This window comes from Convolutriloba macropyga, chromosome 4, assembly GCF_964194025.1.
Source record: "Convolutriloba macropyga chromosome 4, txConMacr16.3, whole genome shotgun sequence".
Classification (NCBI taxonomy): domain Eukaryota; kingdom Metazoa; phylum Xenacoelomorpha; order Acoela; family Convolutidae; genus Convolutriloba; species Convolutriloba macropyga.
In genome coordinates, this window is record NC_134471.1 from 8,569,229 (window position 1) to 8,585,105 (window position 15,877).

The 15,877-nt window shown below is 35.7% G+C and overlaps 1 protein-coding gene and 1 non-coding gene across 2 annotated transcripts in view; both read left to right on the forward strand.

Moving 5' to 3' along the window:
- LOC142337447 (peroxisomal acyl-coenzyme A oxidase 3-like) overlaps positions 1 to 9,935 on the forward strand; it is an 88,605-nt gene extending 78,670 nt beyond the window's left edge. The window contains exon 11 of the mRNA XM_075386675.1: positions 9,883 to 9,935. Within this exon, the coding sequence (XP_075242790.1) occupies positions 9,883 to 9,886 (4 nt within the window). The 3' untranslated portion in view covers positions 9,887 to 9,935. The remainder of the gene's footprint in view (positions 1 to 9,882) is intronic.
- Positions 9,873 to 9,944, forward strand: Trnac-gca (transfer RNA cysteine (anticodon GCA)). The gene has a single exon. It is a non-coding gene; the product is annotated as a tRNA-Cys (tRNA).
- The last annotated feature ends 5,933 nt before the right edge of the window (positions 9,945 to 15,877 follow it).

Sequence of the window (15,877 nt, forward strand, 5' to 3'; positions counted from 1 at the left end):
TGGAAAGCTGCATGTTATCTTTTTGTAGAGAATTTTGTTTGGATTTTTAGAGAATATGTTTTTTTGATTTTGTCCTTTGTCAAGTTTCCAGTTCTCCAGTCTTTTCTTTGTGAATTGGTTACACTGTCTGTCGATTGATAATATGCTGTTGATGCATCTGATTACTGAGAATAGTAGGATTTCTACTTCGAGTCGTTTCCGGAATTCTTCCGGCTATGTTTTTAAGATCTGTTCACACATTTTCATGATTTTTGATGTCAAATTGGAGTAGTGATTTTGGTCACGCCGAAACAGGAAATAAAGCGAAAAAGCGAGTGGTTTTGCGGCGTGAATTTTTTTCGCTCTAATTTTAAAGTAGAGTGAGAAAATGGTGTTTGAACAAAAATTCGGTTTCTCGGTAGTGGTTTTTTGTTCACATGCGGCAATTTCACTCTGATTTTTACTGTTTTTTCGATTTTTTGGATCGGATTTTTTTCTAAATGGTTTTTCCAATCCATTCACAGCTCATTCTAGGCCTAGTTTTTTGTTTGAATTAAATTTTCATTTCTCGCTAGTGGTTTTTTTTGTTCACATGCGGCATTTTGACATTGATTTTCTGTTTTTTTCTTATTTTTTTAATGATTTTTTTAAAAATGGTTTTCTCAATTCACTAATAGTCCATTCTAGGTCTAGTTTTTCTATTTAGTCAATGAAAATTCTTTGAATTGTACGTCAGGACTTGTCCTGCTATGTTTTTTTAATTCGTCGTCTCCATCGATGATTCTTACGACCTGACTTCTTGGAATTGACTTCTTGGAATTGACTTCAGTGACTTCTATTGCTTTGCAGTTAAAATTTATGTACGTGACGTCGTTTCTGCTTTTAGGTCAATTGCGTGACTTACCTCACTCAAAAAAATGACTTCTGAACTCACTTATGGAACTTTTATTTTTTATGAAGATTTACTAGTTAATAGTGTGCATCTAAGTAGTGCCAATCTTGTATGCCCTAATTCGTGATTATTAGTCTTGAGTTTTTGATTTCGAATATCAATTTTGAAATAGCTATTTAAGGGCTTTTTCCTTATAGAACGTATGTGTCAAAAAATTGACAGTCCGAAGCTAACCCAAAAAGTCTTGTGGTCTATTAAAGGACTGGTGGTCGATCTGTCTATCTTATTTCTTTAGGTGTTTCAATTCATGGCAGGCCACGAGCGTCTATCGCGGCTATTTTCCGGCAATCTGCCGGCTATGTTTACATTTCGGAATTTTCAAAAAAATGTGCTTAAATTGGAGACAGCTCTCGTTTGTTCCAAGAAGGCATGTGTGACAATTTCGATCTATTTATAACATATGTGCGTGCTCTATTTTTCAATTAAAGAATATTATTGCTGCGAGCAATTTAAGTCACAGTGTGTCCCAGGCCTAGGCCTCAACTTATAAAAAGACTTTAAAAGTCTAGTAAGGGGGGGCAAATTGACTATAATTACACGGTCGAGCTTCCTAGTTTAAGTCGAGCTAATACCTTTTCATGGGTCGAGCTTAAGTCTTTTCATAATGAAGAAAGTCCAGCCAAGGTCTTTTCATGGGTTCACCATTAGTCATTTCATAACCAACGATCAGAAGCACTAATTCCCTAAAAACCTGAAGCATTGTCTCTGCCACCATTTGTCTTTTCATATGTCTGTTTTTTTTCAAAATCCTAAATTTTTCAGTTTTGCTTCTGTACATACAGAAGCAGAGCCGAAGCAAGACTAAGTCTATTGGTCCTGGTCCCATTAGCCATGACAAAATTTCGGCTTTATTCGGTTTGTTTTCCCCTCAAAATTATGAACTTTCTTTTTTTAAAACTAATTCAGGTTTTTAAAGAATTAGTGGTTCTTCTGAATCGTAAAAAATGAAGGAGCATACACGGTGACTACATTATATGCATTATTGCACGGACAATTTTAATGGCAAAAAAGCAGACTTATGAAAAGACCAATGATGGACCCATGAAAAGACTTTAACAAACATTGTGTCGAGCTTAAGTCCAGCCCCAATATTAGGTCGAGCTAAAGTCTTTTTGTGAAAAATCTGAGTCGAGCTCAAGTCCAGAATGTCTTAAAGTCCAGCTAAAATCTTTTCATTGCTCAAATGAGTCGAGCATTGTCTTTTCATAAGTATGTACCTAGACCTGGGGTCTATGTTAGTTGTATTTCAGCGTGCATTTGACGCTGAATTGAAAACTGCAACATGCATCAATCGGTTCTTGTATAAGGCAATAAATTGAAGTGTACTGGTAATCGGATAAATTAATTGTATAACTGGTAATCGTGGAGAAAGATCGAAGATGAGGTTGCGTTTTCGCAAGGACGAGTTGGGCTTGCCAGATACAGAAGATTTCTTTCTAGAGCTAAATCAAAATTATACAGATCAGACTAACTGTTTCGACTATGAGGTGCACAAACTTTTGTCTTCTTTGTGATGATACAAATTTTCAAAATTCCCATTTTCCCCTCCATAGGGGCTCCTTTGTCCCTTTTGCCCTCGGTTTTTAATTGCTCTCGAATGAGAAGCAATTATTGTAAACGTGTGTCTTTTTCATGCAGATTTTTCGCTTGGCCGCTTTTTTTTTCTCTCAAAACGCGATTTGAGCATTTATTTCCTCCCCCTCTAAGTGGGGTTGGAACAAATCGAGTTTGGTTTATCTTAATTAACGAAGTAATGGTTGTCGTTAAACATCTTAATGTAATTACTAAAGACTCTAACTTTAAGACAATGTTTTAGAGACCCTAATTTTCATTTTAAGCCATTAAATCTTAAATCAGCGACATCTTGTTCATCTTTGGTTGATTTTCCGAGTCCGAGAAACTATAGCGACTTTTTGCTCCTTGTTTGACTAATTGGTCCAGGCCTGGTTACACCTTTTTTTCAAATTTATCGTATTTACCATAATAATTCATTAATTTATTCTGAAGCTGTTGGGTCTATGACCCTATCATTCTAGTTGTTATAAAATTGCATCATTTAGAAAAAAGGAAGTAATTGTTAACAGGAAGTAATTGTTAACGCAAGGCTCGATTTGTTCAACAGCCGATTTTTGCTTCCATAATTAAAAGTGATACCATCTCGAAGCTCGTTAGACGCACGTATACTCCATAACTATCATCAGTGATATTACAAGGGCCTTCATTGGCCACAGTTTTTCTTTTTTTCAATTTTACAGGTTTTATAAAGGCAACAAAACATAGCTGGATGAATCCAGAAATGGCCGCTGGATGCGTTTATTTCAGATTTGAGATATTGCATACGCTTGCTTTGTTTGAGAAAACGAGTGACAAAAACAATAATATGTTGTCAAAAATGTTGTTTTTGCTTTATTCGCACATTGGAATCTTAATTTTAATTATTATCTGTAAAAAGAAGTTGATTGCATTTCACATATTCTATTTTTTCTAATTTCATTTCAGTCAGTTTTTTTTCTAAAATCTAAGGAAAATTGAGTTTTTAATTGGTATCGAAAGAATTTTGAAGCAATTATTGCAAACCTGTTGGTCTTTTCTTAATGCAAAATGTTCGCTTGACAGTTTTGCGCTTTTGTTCTAGAAAATTCGATGACCTCTTCAGTGACTTTTTAACGCTTCAATTCTTCATTTTGAGTGATTTCAATTGCTCTTATTCTGAAATTAACTTTGTTTGTATTTTCAAAGTTATTGTCAGGGGTTGACTAACAACGCCGCTGTGGCGTAGTGGTGAAGATGTCGGATTGCTATATGGAGGTTGTGGGGTCGAACCCCTATCAGGTCAAAGTTTTGCACCCAAGTAAATTCTAAGCTACACTCCCTTTAAATTAAATTGCCCTGCCTGTCGTCCGAGAGCAATTCATCCGACGTTAGTTGGTTTATGAGAAGCAACTATGTGTGTCCTTTTTATGCAGATTCGCCTGACCGTGTTTGTGTTTTTCTTCCAGAATATTTTTTGACTTCTCAAGTGACTTTTCACGCACTTCTGATTTTTCACTTAAATTCAATGGTTCTCACCCCGAAATAATGGATACTACCATATGGTTGTTATCGCCACCGAGAAGTTATCAAACTCTGAGGCGAAGCCGAGGTTTTATGATAACTTCGAGGGCGATAATAAACTTGTAGTAATTTTTTTGACACCTGGTCGCGATCATTTCGAAATTGAACACAGTTTGATTGGTTTTTCTTTTTTTTGTGGACAATTTCGTTTTCAAAGGTAAGTGAAATTTCTTCGGATCTGTTCTTCGTTTTGTCCTCATGACCCCTCTCCCACATACACATACACACACAGCACACACACACACTTACAGACACAAACGCACACAAAAACACGCACGCACACATACTTACACACACACACACAAACACACACAGACACTTACATCCACACACACACTCTCACACGCACGCACACACATGCACGCACGCCCACACACACACGCACGCACACATGTGCACATGCACACACGCATCCACGCACATACACCACACACACCACTCAAGTTATTTTGGACTACAAGTTCATCAAACTGTTTCCATCATTAGACTACGAGTTTATCGCCACTGTTTACTTAGTAACAGTGGCGATAAAAGGGTGTGATAAACTTTTTCCAGTGTCGATCAGGCATTAAAATTTATTACACTGGAAGTTTATTTAACTGCTATTATCGCAACAGGTGTTGATTAAAGTTTGTTGGTCAAACAAAGCAGATTGCTAGAGAAACTATGAAAAGGCCCTGATAGCCGAGTGGTTAATGACTCTGTCGAGGTGAAGGAATCGAACTCAGGAGGTCGGGGTTTGAGCCCTACCTTCGTCTGATATTTTTGCACCCATAAAAAACCATTTACGCCCCGACTGTCATTCTCCGAAGCTATTGGGTTTTGTTTTTTTAGTTTACCCATTCGAATTTTGGAGGAAATGAAGAGTTATTTTGTTTGATCTTGTCAGATCAACCCTTGTGAGGATAAATCGAATTTTTTTTCCATATTTCAACGAAAAATGTGACACCCGTTTTTGGAACAACAGGATAGGTTCCGCTTAAAACTACGTGGCTGCAATTCGTGTAGAATTCGACAAGTTTTGCAAGTTCAGTGAGTTTTACGCACATATATTTTGTTGCTATTCCAGTAGTCTATAGCTGCTTACAAATATAACCAAGTAGGTGGTATGATTCTTGCTTTTTAATTGCTTTCGAACGAAGTTTCAAGCAATTATAATTTTGTGTATTATTTCGCTTGACCCTTTTGATCGTTTTTGTTAGATTATTTCTCTCACATGAGTGATTTGCCCTTTTGTTCTTAGGACAACTTATTTGCGAAATATTTACAATGCACATACTACTTTATTGCGTCGGGTTTCCTGCTCTTGAATATATCTGAATAAGTTATTGAATATAACTCGGAGACCTATACCATCATGTTTAAGCTCCTAATGTGCCCTTAAACATGCTGTATAGCGTTTTGCATGCATTCGAAAAAAGGGCAATGATCGAGAAGCTGTCATTGTTAAAAGAATCAATAGCCGAAAAGCTACTTATGCCAAAAGAATCAATGACTGAAAAGCTACCTATGCCAAAAGTGTTGATGGCCGAAAAGGTGTTGACACAAATGGTTCAGGAACGAAAATAGCTCATATAAAAGTGATGTAAATTGGCTGGATAGTAATGTGGCGTGGAGAAGTTCCCTTTGTGTTACGGGTTTTCGAATACTTGCAGACAAAGTTTGTTGAAATTCTTTTACTCTTGCTGGAACATGTCCGCTTGACCGATTTGATTTCTCACACGATTTTTGCAACAGACTATCTGTTTCAAGTGATCTGTATCATTTGGAATTTTAATCAACTGAATTATAGTAAGTCTGTTTTAATGTAATTAAATTATTTGCTTTTTTTTGGGAACCTTCTTTCGATTTCATTTCTCCATTGAAGTTTTCATACTTGGCTTCTGGATATCTGAGTGATCTTGATTGCTCTTATACCGAAATTAATTCTGTTGCCAATATAAAGGATTTTTAGATAGGATATTGCAAGGTCCTGGCTGAGTGGTTGATGCTTCCGTGTATAACGTCAGAGGTTACATGTTCGAACCCCTCTTTTTGTAAATTTTGGGAACGTACGAAAACGGTGGTCTTATCTTTGTGTATATTTAATACAGGTCATATTAAAATCGTTTTTTTAAACTTTAGAAGCTGGAAATTGCCCGTAGCTATAATGCGGTGATCTGGTTTTTTCATCGGACGCTCTTTTTACGTACATTTGATATCACAACAAAAATGAAAAAGTGAACTCTTTCTGATGACTACTCCCACTTGACATCATTTCCCAAGTAGGTGGGACACTTGACATCATTTCCCACTTGACATCATTTCCCAAATATAACCAAGTAGGTGGTAGGATTCTTGCTTTTTTATTGCTTTCGAACGAAGTTCCAAGCAATTATAATTTTGTGTATTATTTCGCTTGACCCTTTTGATCGTTTTTGTTAGATTATTTCTCTCACATGAGTGATTTGCCCTTTTGTTTTTAAGACAACCTATTTGCAAAATATTTACAATGCACATACTACTTTATTGCGTCGGGTTTCCTGCTCTTGAATATATCTGAATAAGTTATTGAATATAACTCGAAAACCTATACCATCATGTTTAATCTCCTAATGTGCCCTTAAACATGCTGTATAGCGTTTTGCATGCATTCGAAAAAAGGGCAATGATCGAGAAGCTGTCATTGTTAAAAGAATCAATAGCCGAAAAGCTACTTATGCCAAAAGAATCAATGACTGAAAAGCTACCTATGCCAAAAGTGTTGATGGCCGAAAAGGTGTTGACACAAATGGTTCAGGAACGAAAATAGCTCATATAAAAGTGATGTAAATTGGCTGGATAGTAATGTGGCGTGGAGAAGTTCCCTTTGTGTTACGGGTTTTCGAATACTTGCAGACAAAGTTTGTTGAAATTCTTTTACTCTTGCTGGAACATGTCCGCTTGACCGATTCGATTTCTCACACGATTTTTGCAACAGACTATCTGTTTCAAGTGATCTGTATCATTTGGAATTTTAATCAACTGAATTATAGTAAGTCTGTTTTAATGTAATTAAATTATTTGCTTTTGTTTGGGAACCTTCTTTCGATTTCATTTCTCCATTGAAGTTTTCATACTTGGCTTCTGGATATCTGAGTGATCTTGATTGCTCTTATACCGAAATTAATTCTGTTGCCAATATAAAGGATTTTTAGATAGGATATTGCAAGGTCCTGGCTGAGTGGTTGATGCTTCCGTGTATAACGTCAGAGGTTACATGTTCGAACCCCTCTTTTTGTAAATTTTGGGAACGTACGAAAACGGTGGTCTTATCTTTGTGTATATTTAATACAGGTCATATTAAAATCGTTTTTTTAAACTTTAGAAGCTGGAAATTGCCCGTAGCTATAATGCGGTTATCTGGTTTTTTCATCGGACGCTCTTTTTACGTACATTTGATATCACAACAAAAATGAAAAAGTGAACTCTTTCTGATGACTACTCCCACTTGACATCATTTCCCGCGTGACGTTTGTTCTCTCTCTATCTCTTCTCTTTATCTCTCTCTCTATCTCTCTAAGAGCTTTGAGATCATTTGCTGGCTTTGATGGTCAGATCGTACATAACTTAGTTTAGCCTACAAGGGTAAAAGAAACTCATATGTTCATAAGACAAAGGTCTCTATATGTAAAGGTTTATTTACTGCCGAAAGTGAATGCTTTTATGAGTGGCAACCATTTTTTTCCTTGCTTATTTGTGTATCTGTTTCTATCTCTGTTTTGTTAGTCACCAAGTCTTTTTTGCAGAGATTCTCTTGTGCTCTCTCCTCTCTCTCTCTCTCTCTCTCTCTCTCCACTTTCCCATTTATTCGTTTTTTTTATTTCATTCATATTCTGTGTCTTTCTCTGTTGCAACGTATTTTCTGTTCTGTTTTCTTTTGGTTCTGTTTTTGTGGCTTATTTTTTCTTGTTTTTCCTATTATGTTCTCTATTTATCTTAGTTTCTCCTTTTTCGGTATGTTTCTTCTTTGTTTTGCTTTCTGCTGAAGTTTTTAATCTTCCTTCTTGTTTTTACTCACTCTAATCAAGTAGCTCCCTATCTTTCTAGCGGACTATGTTTCTCCCTTCCTCCTTCTATCTTTATTTTTCTTCCTCAATTTCTTTGGTTTCCATTTTTTCTGTTTTCGTGTTATCTTTTCGCTCTGTTGATTTTTCCTTCTCGTTCTTTTCATGATTGTGTGTGTCTCCCCGCCTGTTTTTTCTTGCTAAAAAGGTACAAGCAGAAAAACAATTACATTAGATCTCATTTCTCCCTCTCGCTTATCGCCCATTTTCTTCTCTAGTTTTTCCTCGGTTTTTTGGCTCGGTTCCTGCCTTTTCACATTGTTCTATATGTTGTTCCGCTTTATAATATTTATCTCTCTCCAGCTCTTTCTCTCTGTGTTGCGTTCTGTCTCTTTCTCTCTCTGGCGCTCTTTTCTCTCCCCCCACATATCTCTCTTTCTCTCTGTGTCTCATCTCTCATTTGTTCTCTCTCTTTCTCTCTTGCGCTTTTTTTTCTGTAATTGTTTTTCTGCTTGTACTTTTTTCGAATTCTGTTGTCAATCCTCTTGTTAATAGCTGCAATAAGATAGCTGAGGCTATTATTGGCCTTCTCCTGGTTTTTTCCGTCAACATGATTTTTGTTACCGCCATGTGACTTCACAACCATCTCTCCAAATCAGCTTTTTGTTGATTTGTTCATGCAAATTCAATTGAATTAATTAAGTGCGTTACTTCATTTCTCACTCTCAGCCGAGAGTGTTTTTTTTCATTCGCGTGATTAAATTTTTGGTCACATGTGACTTCCTCAATCTCAAAATTGACTTCCTCACTCTGAAATTGTCTTTTCTTTAATTCAACGAGATAAGGTCAAATGAGTGTGTGTCACTCTAACTGAAGAAGCGAACTGAAGAATAGAATCTGCAATCCGCAACATTCTTAAAATACAACAGCTGAGCATTTTAAAATGTTTTTTTTTGGTCTGTTTCTTTTGCCATCTTTTTGAGACTGCAGATCTTCGAAAATAGCTATTGTGGCTATTTTCTGGCAATCTGCCAGCTATGTTTTTGTTTTTCTCTTCTCAATTTAATCCTCGCTCAGCTTTTAACTTTTTGTCTTTTCGTTCTCTCTCTTTCTCGTGTTTCGCTTTATGTAGCTCCTTTTACTCTGTTTTTGGATCTTGTCGTCCCCTATTGTTATGTTGCTCGTATCGCACCTCACTCATTGAAATAATTATTTTGAACGTAAGTTTTTTGAAAAGGTTTTTTTTACTAATTTTTAACAGAAATTGCAGGTCTGCTTGTCAATTTAAAGACGTCATCTGATATGATTGTGCACAACGAAGTCTGTTTTTTACTGTACGCATATTTTTGGAGATGTAATTTCGTTTTTTAATCAAAATTTGATGAAAAGTTAACCAGTTGCTATTGGTTAAATAAATGTCAACTCAGTAATAATCATTTAGCTGTTATGGTTATCATCCATCAACTAAATTTTCTGGTAACCGACTTAGGTTTGTGAAGGTTGTTTAGTAATGGGTTAAATATTTTTTAAGTCCTCATTTAACAATGACCATAATGAGCACAATTATGGGTAACCTTAGTCGTATTATAAATAACATGCTATCATTTTGTAGGCTTGTCAATGTTTGTTTGAACACAACAAATAAATCAGATCTGTTGTTTTTGAAGCGTAGGAATTGCATCACAGTTATACAATAGAAACTCAATAAATGGTGGCACAGTGAACAATTCATGGACTTATCAAAATGACGTCATTTAGAATATCACATTCATATTGGTCTATCTGAAGTCAGTTTTATCAACGGGGACATAGCTGAGTGGTAAAGCATTTGTCTGCAGAGCGAGAGATCCTCTGTTCGATTCCGAGTGTCCCCTAATTCTTTTAATTTTGGTTGATCAATTGTGTTACATCTATCGCTTGACAGAGTACTGATTAACTTCACGATGCAGTAATTGTCAAAATCATTTCACACCGCAAATTCAATTGATCTGCCTCCGTTTGCAGTGAAATCTTGGGTTCGAATACAGCCCCTAAATTTCCCCTAAATATATTGAATGTTCTGGAATAATGGTTTTTGTCTATTTTCTGCGGTTATCGACATAACCCGGTCTCTATGTGTAACGAACAGTCAGAATTGGCATATTGGTAGTCATGGTAGCATTCATTGTTTCCAGAAAAGACTTTGTTGAACAAATGGAGCTGACATTCTGAGCTATGCCTCAGTAATCATGAGCAAGAATTGTCTATTTTTAAGACGAAATCTTAATACTGTTCTTTAAAGGATACATCTGCAATTTTAGTTCATAACGTTGTTAAGTTCAGGGAGAGGCCACTAAAGAGAAAGAGATTCTTTACAGACAGAAGGTAATAATCCTATATATTAAATGCATGACAGTTTATAAGGCACCGTGTTTAACGAAAGGCGAAAATGCATGTTTAAGAGGCCTCTGAAGAGCATGTTTAAGAGCTATCGAAGAGCATGTTTAAGAGCTGTTGAGCAGCATGGTTAAGAGGGCAGATTTTGAGAGGTCAATGACCAAAAATATTGCTCTCGTAAAAGGTCAATGTCCGAAAAAGCGCAGACTGCAAAAGAGTCATTGACCTAAATGCAAAAGTCGTTGACCTAAATGCAAAAAGAGTCAATGACCGATAATCCAGCTGCCAAAAGGTTTACGCGCCGCAAAAAAAACGGGGATGCAAGAAAAGTCATTCGCCGAAAAATGTCAATTAGAAATAGATCCAAAAAGAGGGTAATTTTGACCTTTCAATGATTTCTTGTTATTTCGTTGACAATGTTGGTTGTCAGCATATGAAGTTAAACTACTCTATTTAAATGCTCTCAAACGAAGTTTGTAGCATTTATATTAGTCCTGTTGGTCTTTTTCATGCGATTTTTTCTTGACCGATTATTTTTGACACATTGACTTTTTGTCCTTAAAAACGGGATAAACAGGTAGCGCCCGTCGGGCGTTAAGTTTCTTTAGAGTCTTTAACTTCTCCTGAAAACAAATTGTTGCGATGCTTTAATCGGAACTTTGTACGCAAAATGTATGTGTGAGCGATATGATTTTTTTGATCAATCTTCATTTGTTTTCGGTTTTGCTTGATCTCTGTCTCTTTCTTTTTTCTGTTTTTTTTCTTTTCTCTCTTTCCTTTCTCTTTCTTTTCTATCTTTTGTTCTGTCTTTCTGCTTTTCTGTTGCTTTTCTCTCTTTCTCTTCTGACGTACTGTTCTGTCTTTTGTCGTTCTTCTTTGTTCTTTTCTGCCTTTCTTTTCTCTTTCGTTTTGCTTTTTTGTTTATTCCTTTTCTCTGTCCTTTCTGTATTTTTTCTTTTGATTTTCTCTTTCTGTTCGCTTCGTTCATTTAAATTTTTGCTGTCTGCGTTCTATTTCGTTTCTTCTCTCCTTTCTGTTTTTTTTCGCCTTTTCTCTTTCTGATCTGTATTTCTTTCCTGTTTTTCTTTTCTCTGTCTTTTTTTCCGGTCTTGTTTTGCCTTTCTTTTATCTTATTTTTAAAAATTGTGTTCCTCTTTTGTTTCTGTTTTTAGTTTGCCCCGCTCTCTCGTTTCCTCTCTTGCTTTTCTCTCTTTTCTTTCTGTATTTTTTCCTGTCTTCTCTTTCGTTTGTGTTTTTCTTTTCTGTTCTTTTCTTCTGTTTTTCTTTTTAATCGTTCCTTTTTCTCTTTCGTAACTGTCTTTATCTTGTTTTTTTCTCTTTTTAATAGCCGCACAGCGATAGCTGTGGCTATTTTTAGCCTTCTCTCGGTTGTTTTATTTCGTTGTCAGGATTTTTGTTGCGACCATATGACGTCGCAACCACTTCAAATCTGCTTTTTGTTCATTAGTTCATATAATTTCCGCTGAAATGCGTGCGTGGCGTCATTTTTCGCTCTTAGTGGAGCGAGTTTTTTTCATTCGCTGTGATTAATTGTTTGGTCACACTTGACTTATCCCACTCTCAAAAATGACTTCCTCTTTTCAATTAACTCTTTATTACCTTAAGTCAAAGAGATAAGGTCAAATGGGTGTGTGTCACTCTAAATGAAGGTTATTTGAAATCAGCTTATAGAGGCAGCAAAAACTTATAAAGATTTTTAATCAAAATATAACATATCAGCCTTGAATGAAAAGACGATTTTTTTGTTGGTCTGTTCTTTTAACTGTTTTTTAGACTGCGGATCTACGAAGCTATTGCGGCTATTTTCTGGCAATCTGCCAGCTATGTTTGTTTTTCTCTGTCTTGTTTTTCTCTGTTCTGTATTTATTTTCTCTCTTGCTTTTCCTTTTTTCTCTTGCTCTTCTCTTTCATATCCTTTCCGTCTTTTGTTTCTTTCTTCCCGGTTTTCTCTTTTCTGCTTTTCTTTTCTCTTTTATTTCTTTCAATTTTGCTGTTCGTCTGTTCTGCCTCTTTTCTGTTTTGTTTAGTTTGTCTTTTACATGTCTTTGCTTTTCCTTTTCTCTTGTTTTTTTTTCTGCCGTTCTTTTTCTCGCCATTTTTACTTTCGTTCCCATCTCATTTCTCTTTAGTTTGTCGTTTTTTTCTGTTTCCGTTCTGTTTTCTCTCCTGCTTTGCTCTTTCTTTTCTGCTGTTATTTTCTTGTTTCCCCTTTCTGTTCTTCTCTTCTGCCTCTTTTTTCTCATCCTTTGTCTCTTTTTCATTTGTTCTTCTCTTCTCTTTTTGCTCTTTAGTCTCTTTTTCTGTTTTTTTTCTGCCTTTTTACTCTTTATGTTTTTTCTTGCTTTTTCCTCTTTTTATTTTCTGCCATTCATTGTTCTCCTCCTTTTTCTCTTTTGTTTCTCCTTAGCTCCTCTCTTTGTTTCTTGCTTGCTTTTCCGTCATATTTGTCTTCCTTTTCTCTTTCTTCTCTGTCTTTTGTTTCTATCTTTCTTTTCTCTAATTTTTTCTGTTTGTCTTTTCTGCCTCTTTTCGTTTCTTTTGTCTTTTTCTGTTCTGTCTCTCTCCTTCTCTTCTATTCTTTTTAGTTTGCCTTCCTTTTCTTTGTCTTCTGTTTTTTTCTCATACCTTTTTGTATTTCAATTTTGTCTTTCCTCTATTGCTTTTCTCTTTTCTTGGTTTTTTCCTGCCTTTCTTTGTTCGCATTCGTTTTCTCTCCTTCCTGCTTCTGTCGTTTCTCTATATTTTCTCGTTCTTTCCTTTTCTTTTGTGTTTTTTTTCTGTCTTTTCTGTCTGTCGTTTCTCTCTTGCTTTTCTGTCTTTCTTTTCTCTCTTTTCTCTTGCTTTTCTTTTCTCCCTTGCCTTTCACTTTCCTTTTTCCCAGTTCTGTCTTTTTTTATTTCTTTCCTCATTTTTTTCTTTCGTCTTTCCTTTCTTGATTTTTTTAACCTATATCTTTCACCTCTTGTTTTTCTCTGTTTCTCTCCTGTTTTTGTCTCTTACTTCTCTTTTGCTTTTTTTTCTCTTTTGTCTCTTTTCTGTCTTTCGTTTCTCTTTCTTTTCTCTTTCGCTTCTCTTTCTTTTCTCTCTTCCTTTTCTGTCCATCTTTTCTTCTCTACTCTTTCTCTGTTTTTCTTGCTTTGCTCAGTGTTTTCTGTCTTTCTTTTTTCTCTTGCTTTTCTCTTTCCTTTTTCTCTTGCTTTTCTCTCTTTGCTGTTTCTCAATTCTGTGTGTTTTCTATCTTTCTCTTACCTCTTTGTCTTGTTCTTTGCTCTTCCTTCCTTTCCTCATTTGTTTCTCTTTTTCTCTTCTCTTTCCTTTCTGCCTTTTTTTCTATCTTTCGTCTGTTGATTTTCTCTTTTACTCCTGCTTTTCTCTCTTATTTCTCTCTTGCTTTTCTCTTTTCTTTTTTACTTCTCTCTTTTTTCTCTTTCTTTTCTGTCTTTCTTTTCTCTCCCTTTTCTGTCCATCATCTTTTTTCTTTACTGTTTCTCTTTTTTTTCTCTTGTGTTTTTCCGTTTGTATTTCTCTTTTCTCTTTCATTTGTCGTTTAGTCTTTTCTCTTTTTCGTCTTTCTCTATTTTGTCTTTTTCTTTCTTTTTCTCGTGCTTTTCTCTCTTTCCTTTTTCTCAATTCTGCGTGTTTTGCATCTTTCTTTTACCTCTTTCTCTTGTTCTTTGCTCTTCCTTTCTTTTCTCATTTGTTTCTCTTTTTCTCTTCTTTTTCCTTTCTGACTTTTTTTACTTCTATCTTTCATCTCTTGTTTTCCTCTTTTTTTCTCTTACTTCTCTCTTGCTTTTCTCTGTTCTTTTTTACTTCTCTCTTTATTCGCTTTCTTTTCTGTCTTTCATTTCTCTCTTTCTTTTCTCCCCTTTCCTGTACATCATCGTTTTTCTTTTGTTTCTCATTTTTTCTCTGGCTTTTCTTTTTTCCGTTTGTTTTTCTTTTCTCTTTCTTTTTTCGTTTGTGTCTTTTTTCTTTTTCGTCTTTTCTCTCTATTTTGTCTTTTTTTCTGTCTTTTTTCTCTCCTTTTTGCTCTTGCGTTTCTCTCTTTCTTTTCAGTCTTTTTTTCTCTTTTTTTCTGTCTCATTTTTGTCTGTCTCTTTTCTCTTTTTCGTTTTTCTTTTCACATTCCTTTCTGCGTTTCCTCTTTTTTGTCTGTTTTCTCCTTCCATATCTCTTTACGCGCCTCAAACATGCAGCCTAACATATTAAGTGCGTTACGCTACGCCACCATGTAGAAATTTGCTATCTGTACTAGTCTTAGCGCTTCTTAAATATGCAAATTGTCAAAGCCCAAAAATTGAACATTAATTTGCTGGTACTTTGGGGGTAATATACTAAATCAAACACATCGGTAACGTAACGTAATACCTATGACTGTTGAACGAGTGGCATATGTTCCAGCTCGACGTGGTAAGTGAATAAAATGAATTTTACAACTTCTATTCTTTTAAATTATCTTGTTTTGCTTTTGCGGTCCTGCTAGTGTATATATTGCGGGCCTGCACCTAATCTTCACATGTTTAAGCGTCCCTTAAACATGCAGCCTAGCGTTTTGCATGCATTTTGAGCGCTTTGATGTGGATTCGAACCGGGGTCTGTTGAGTTCGATCAGGTTATAAAAACGTTCGCAAACCACTAGGCTAAATCCCTTGCTGTGAAACATCTCTATGTTAATTTAAGGTCAACAGAGAGCCACTGAGCACCATGTTTAGGCGCCTGTGCAAAGCTGTGGATGCAAAAATAGGCCATTGACCGAAAAGCTGCCAATGTCCGAAAAGCTGCCTGTGCCAAAAAAGGTCAACGACCGAAAAACTGCGGACGCAAAAATAGGTCATTGACTGAAAAGCTACCTATGCCCTAAAGGTCAATAAATGATTAGCCGTGGATGCAAAAATAGGTCATTGACCGAAAAGCTGTCAATGTACGAAAATCTGCCTGTGCCAAAAAGGTCAACGACCGAAAAACTGCGGCTGCAAAAATAGGTTAATGACTGAAAGCCTGCTTATAAAAAATTAATCCATCGCCGAAAAATTTGTCACATGGAAACAGTCCGTGAATGACATATGCGATGCATCACAGATATTGACAGAATAAAGATTCTTTAACTAAAAGTCCGAAATTAAGTCAAAGACGAAAAATTGTTTGAGTGATAAAAGTGATTTAAATCACCTAAATAGAAATGCAACAGGGTCAAGATTTTGTGTAGCGTTTTTAAATTCTCATCAAAGATTGTTGAGGTTTCTTTTCTCTTTCTTCTGTCTTTTTCTGTATAGCATTTTTTTCGTTATTCTTTTTCGGTGTTTCTTTTCTGTTTCGCTCTTTCTTTCTCCCCCCTCTCTTTCGCTTTTCTTTTTCTTTTCTATTTTCCTTTTTTCTCGTTTCTCTTTTTTGTCTTTTTCTTTTCTTT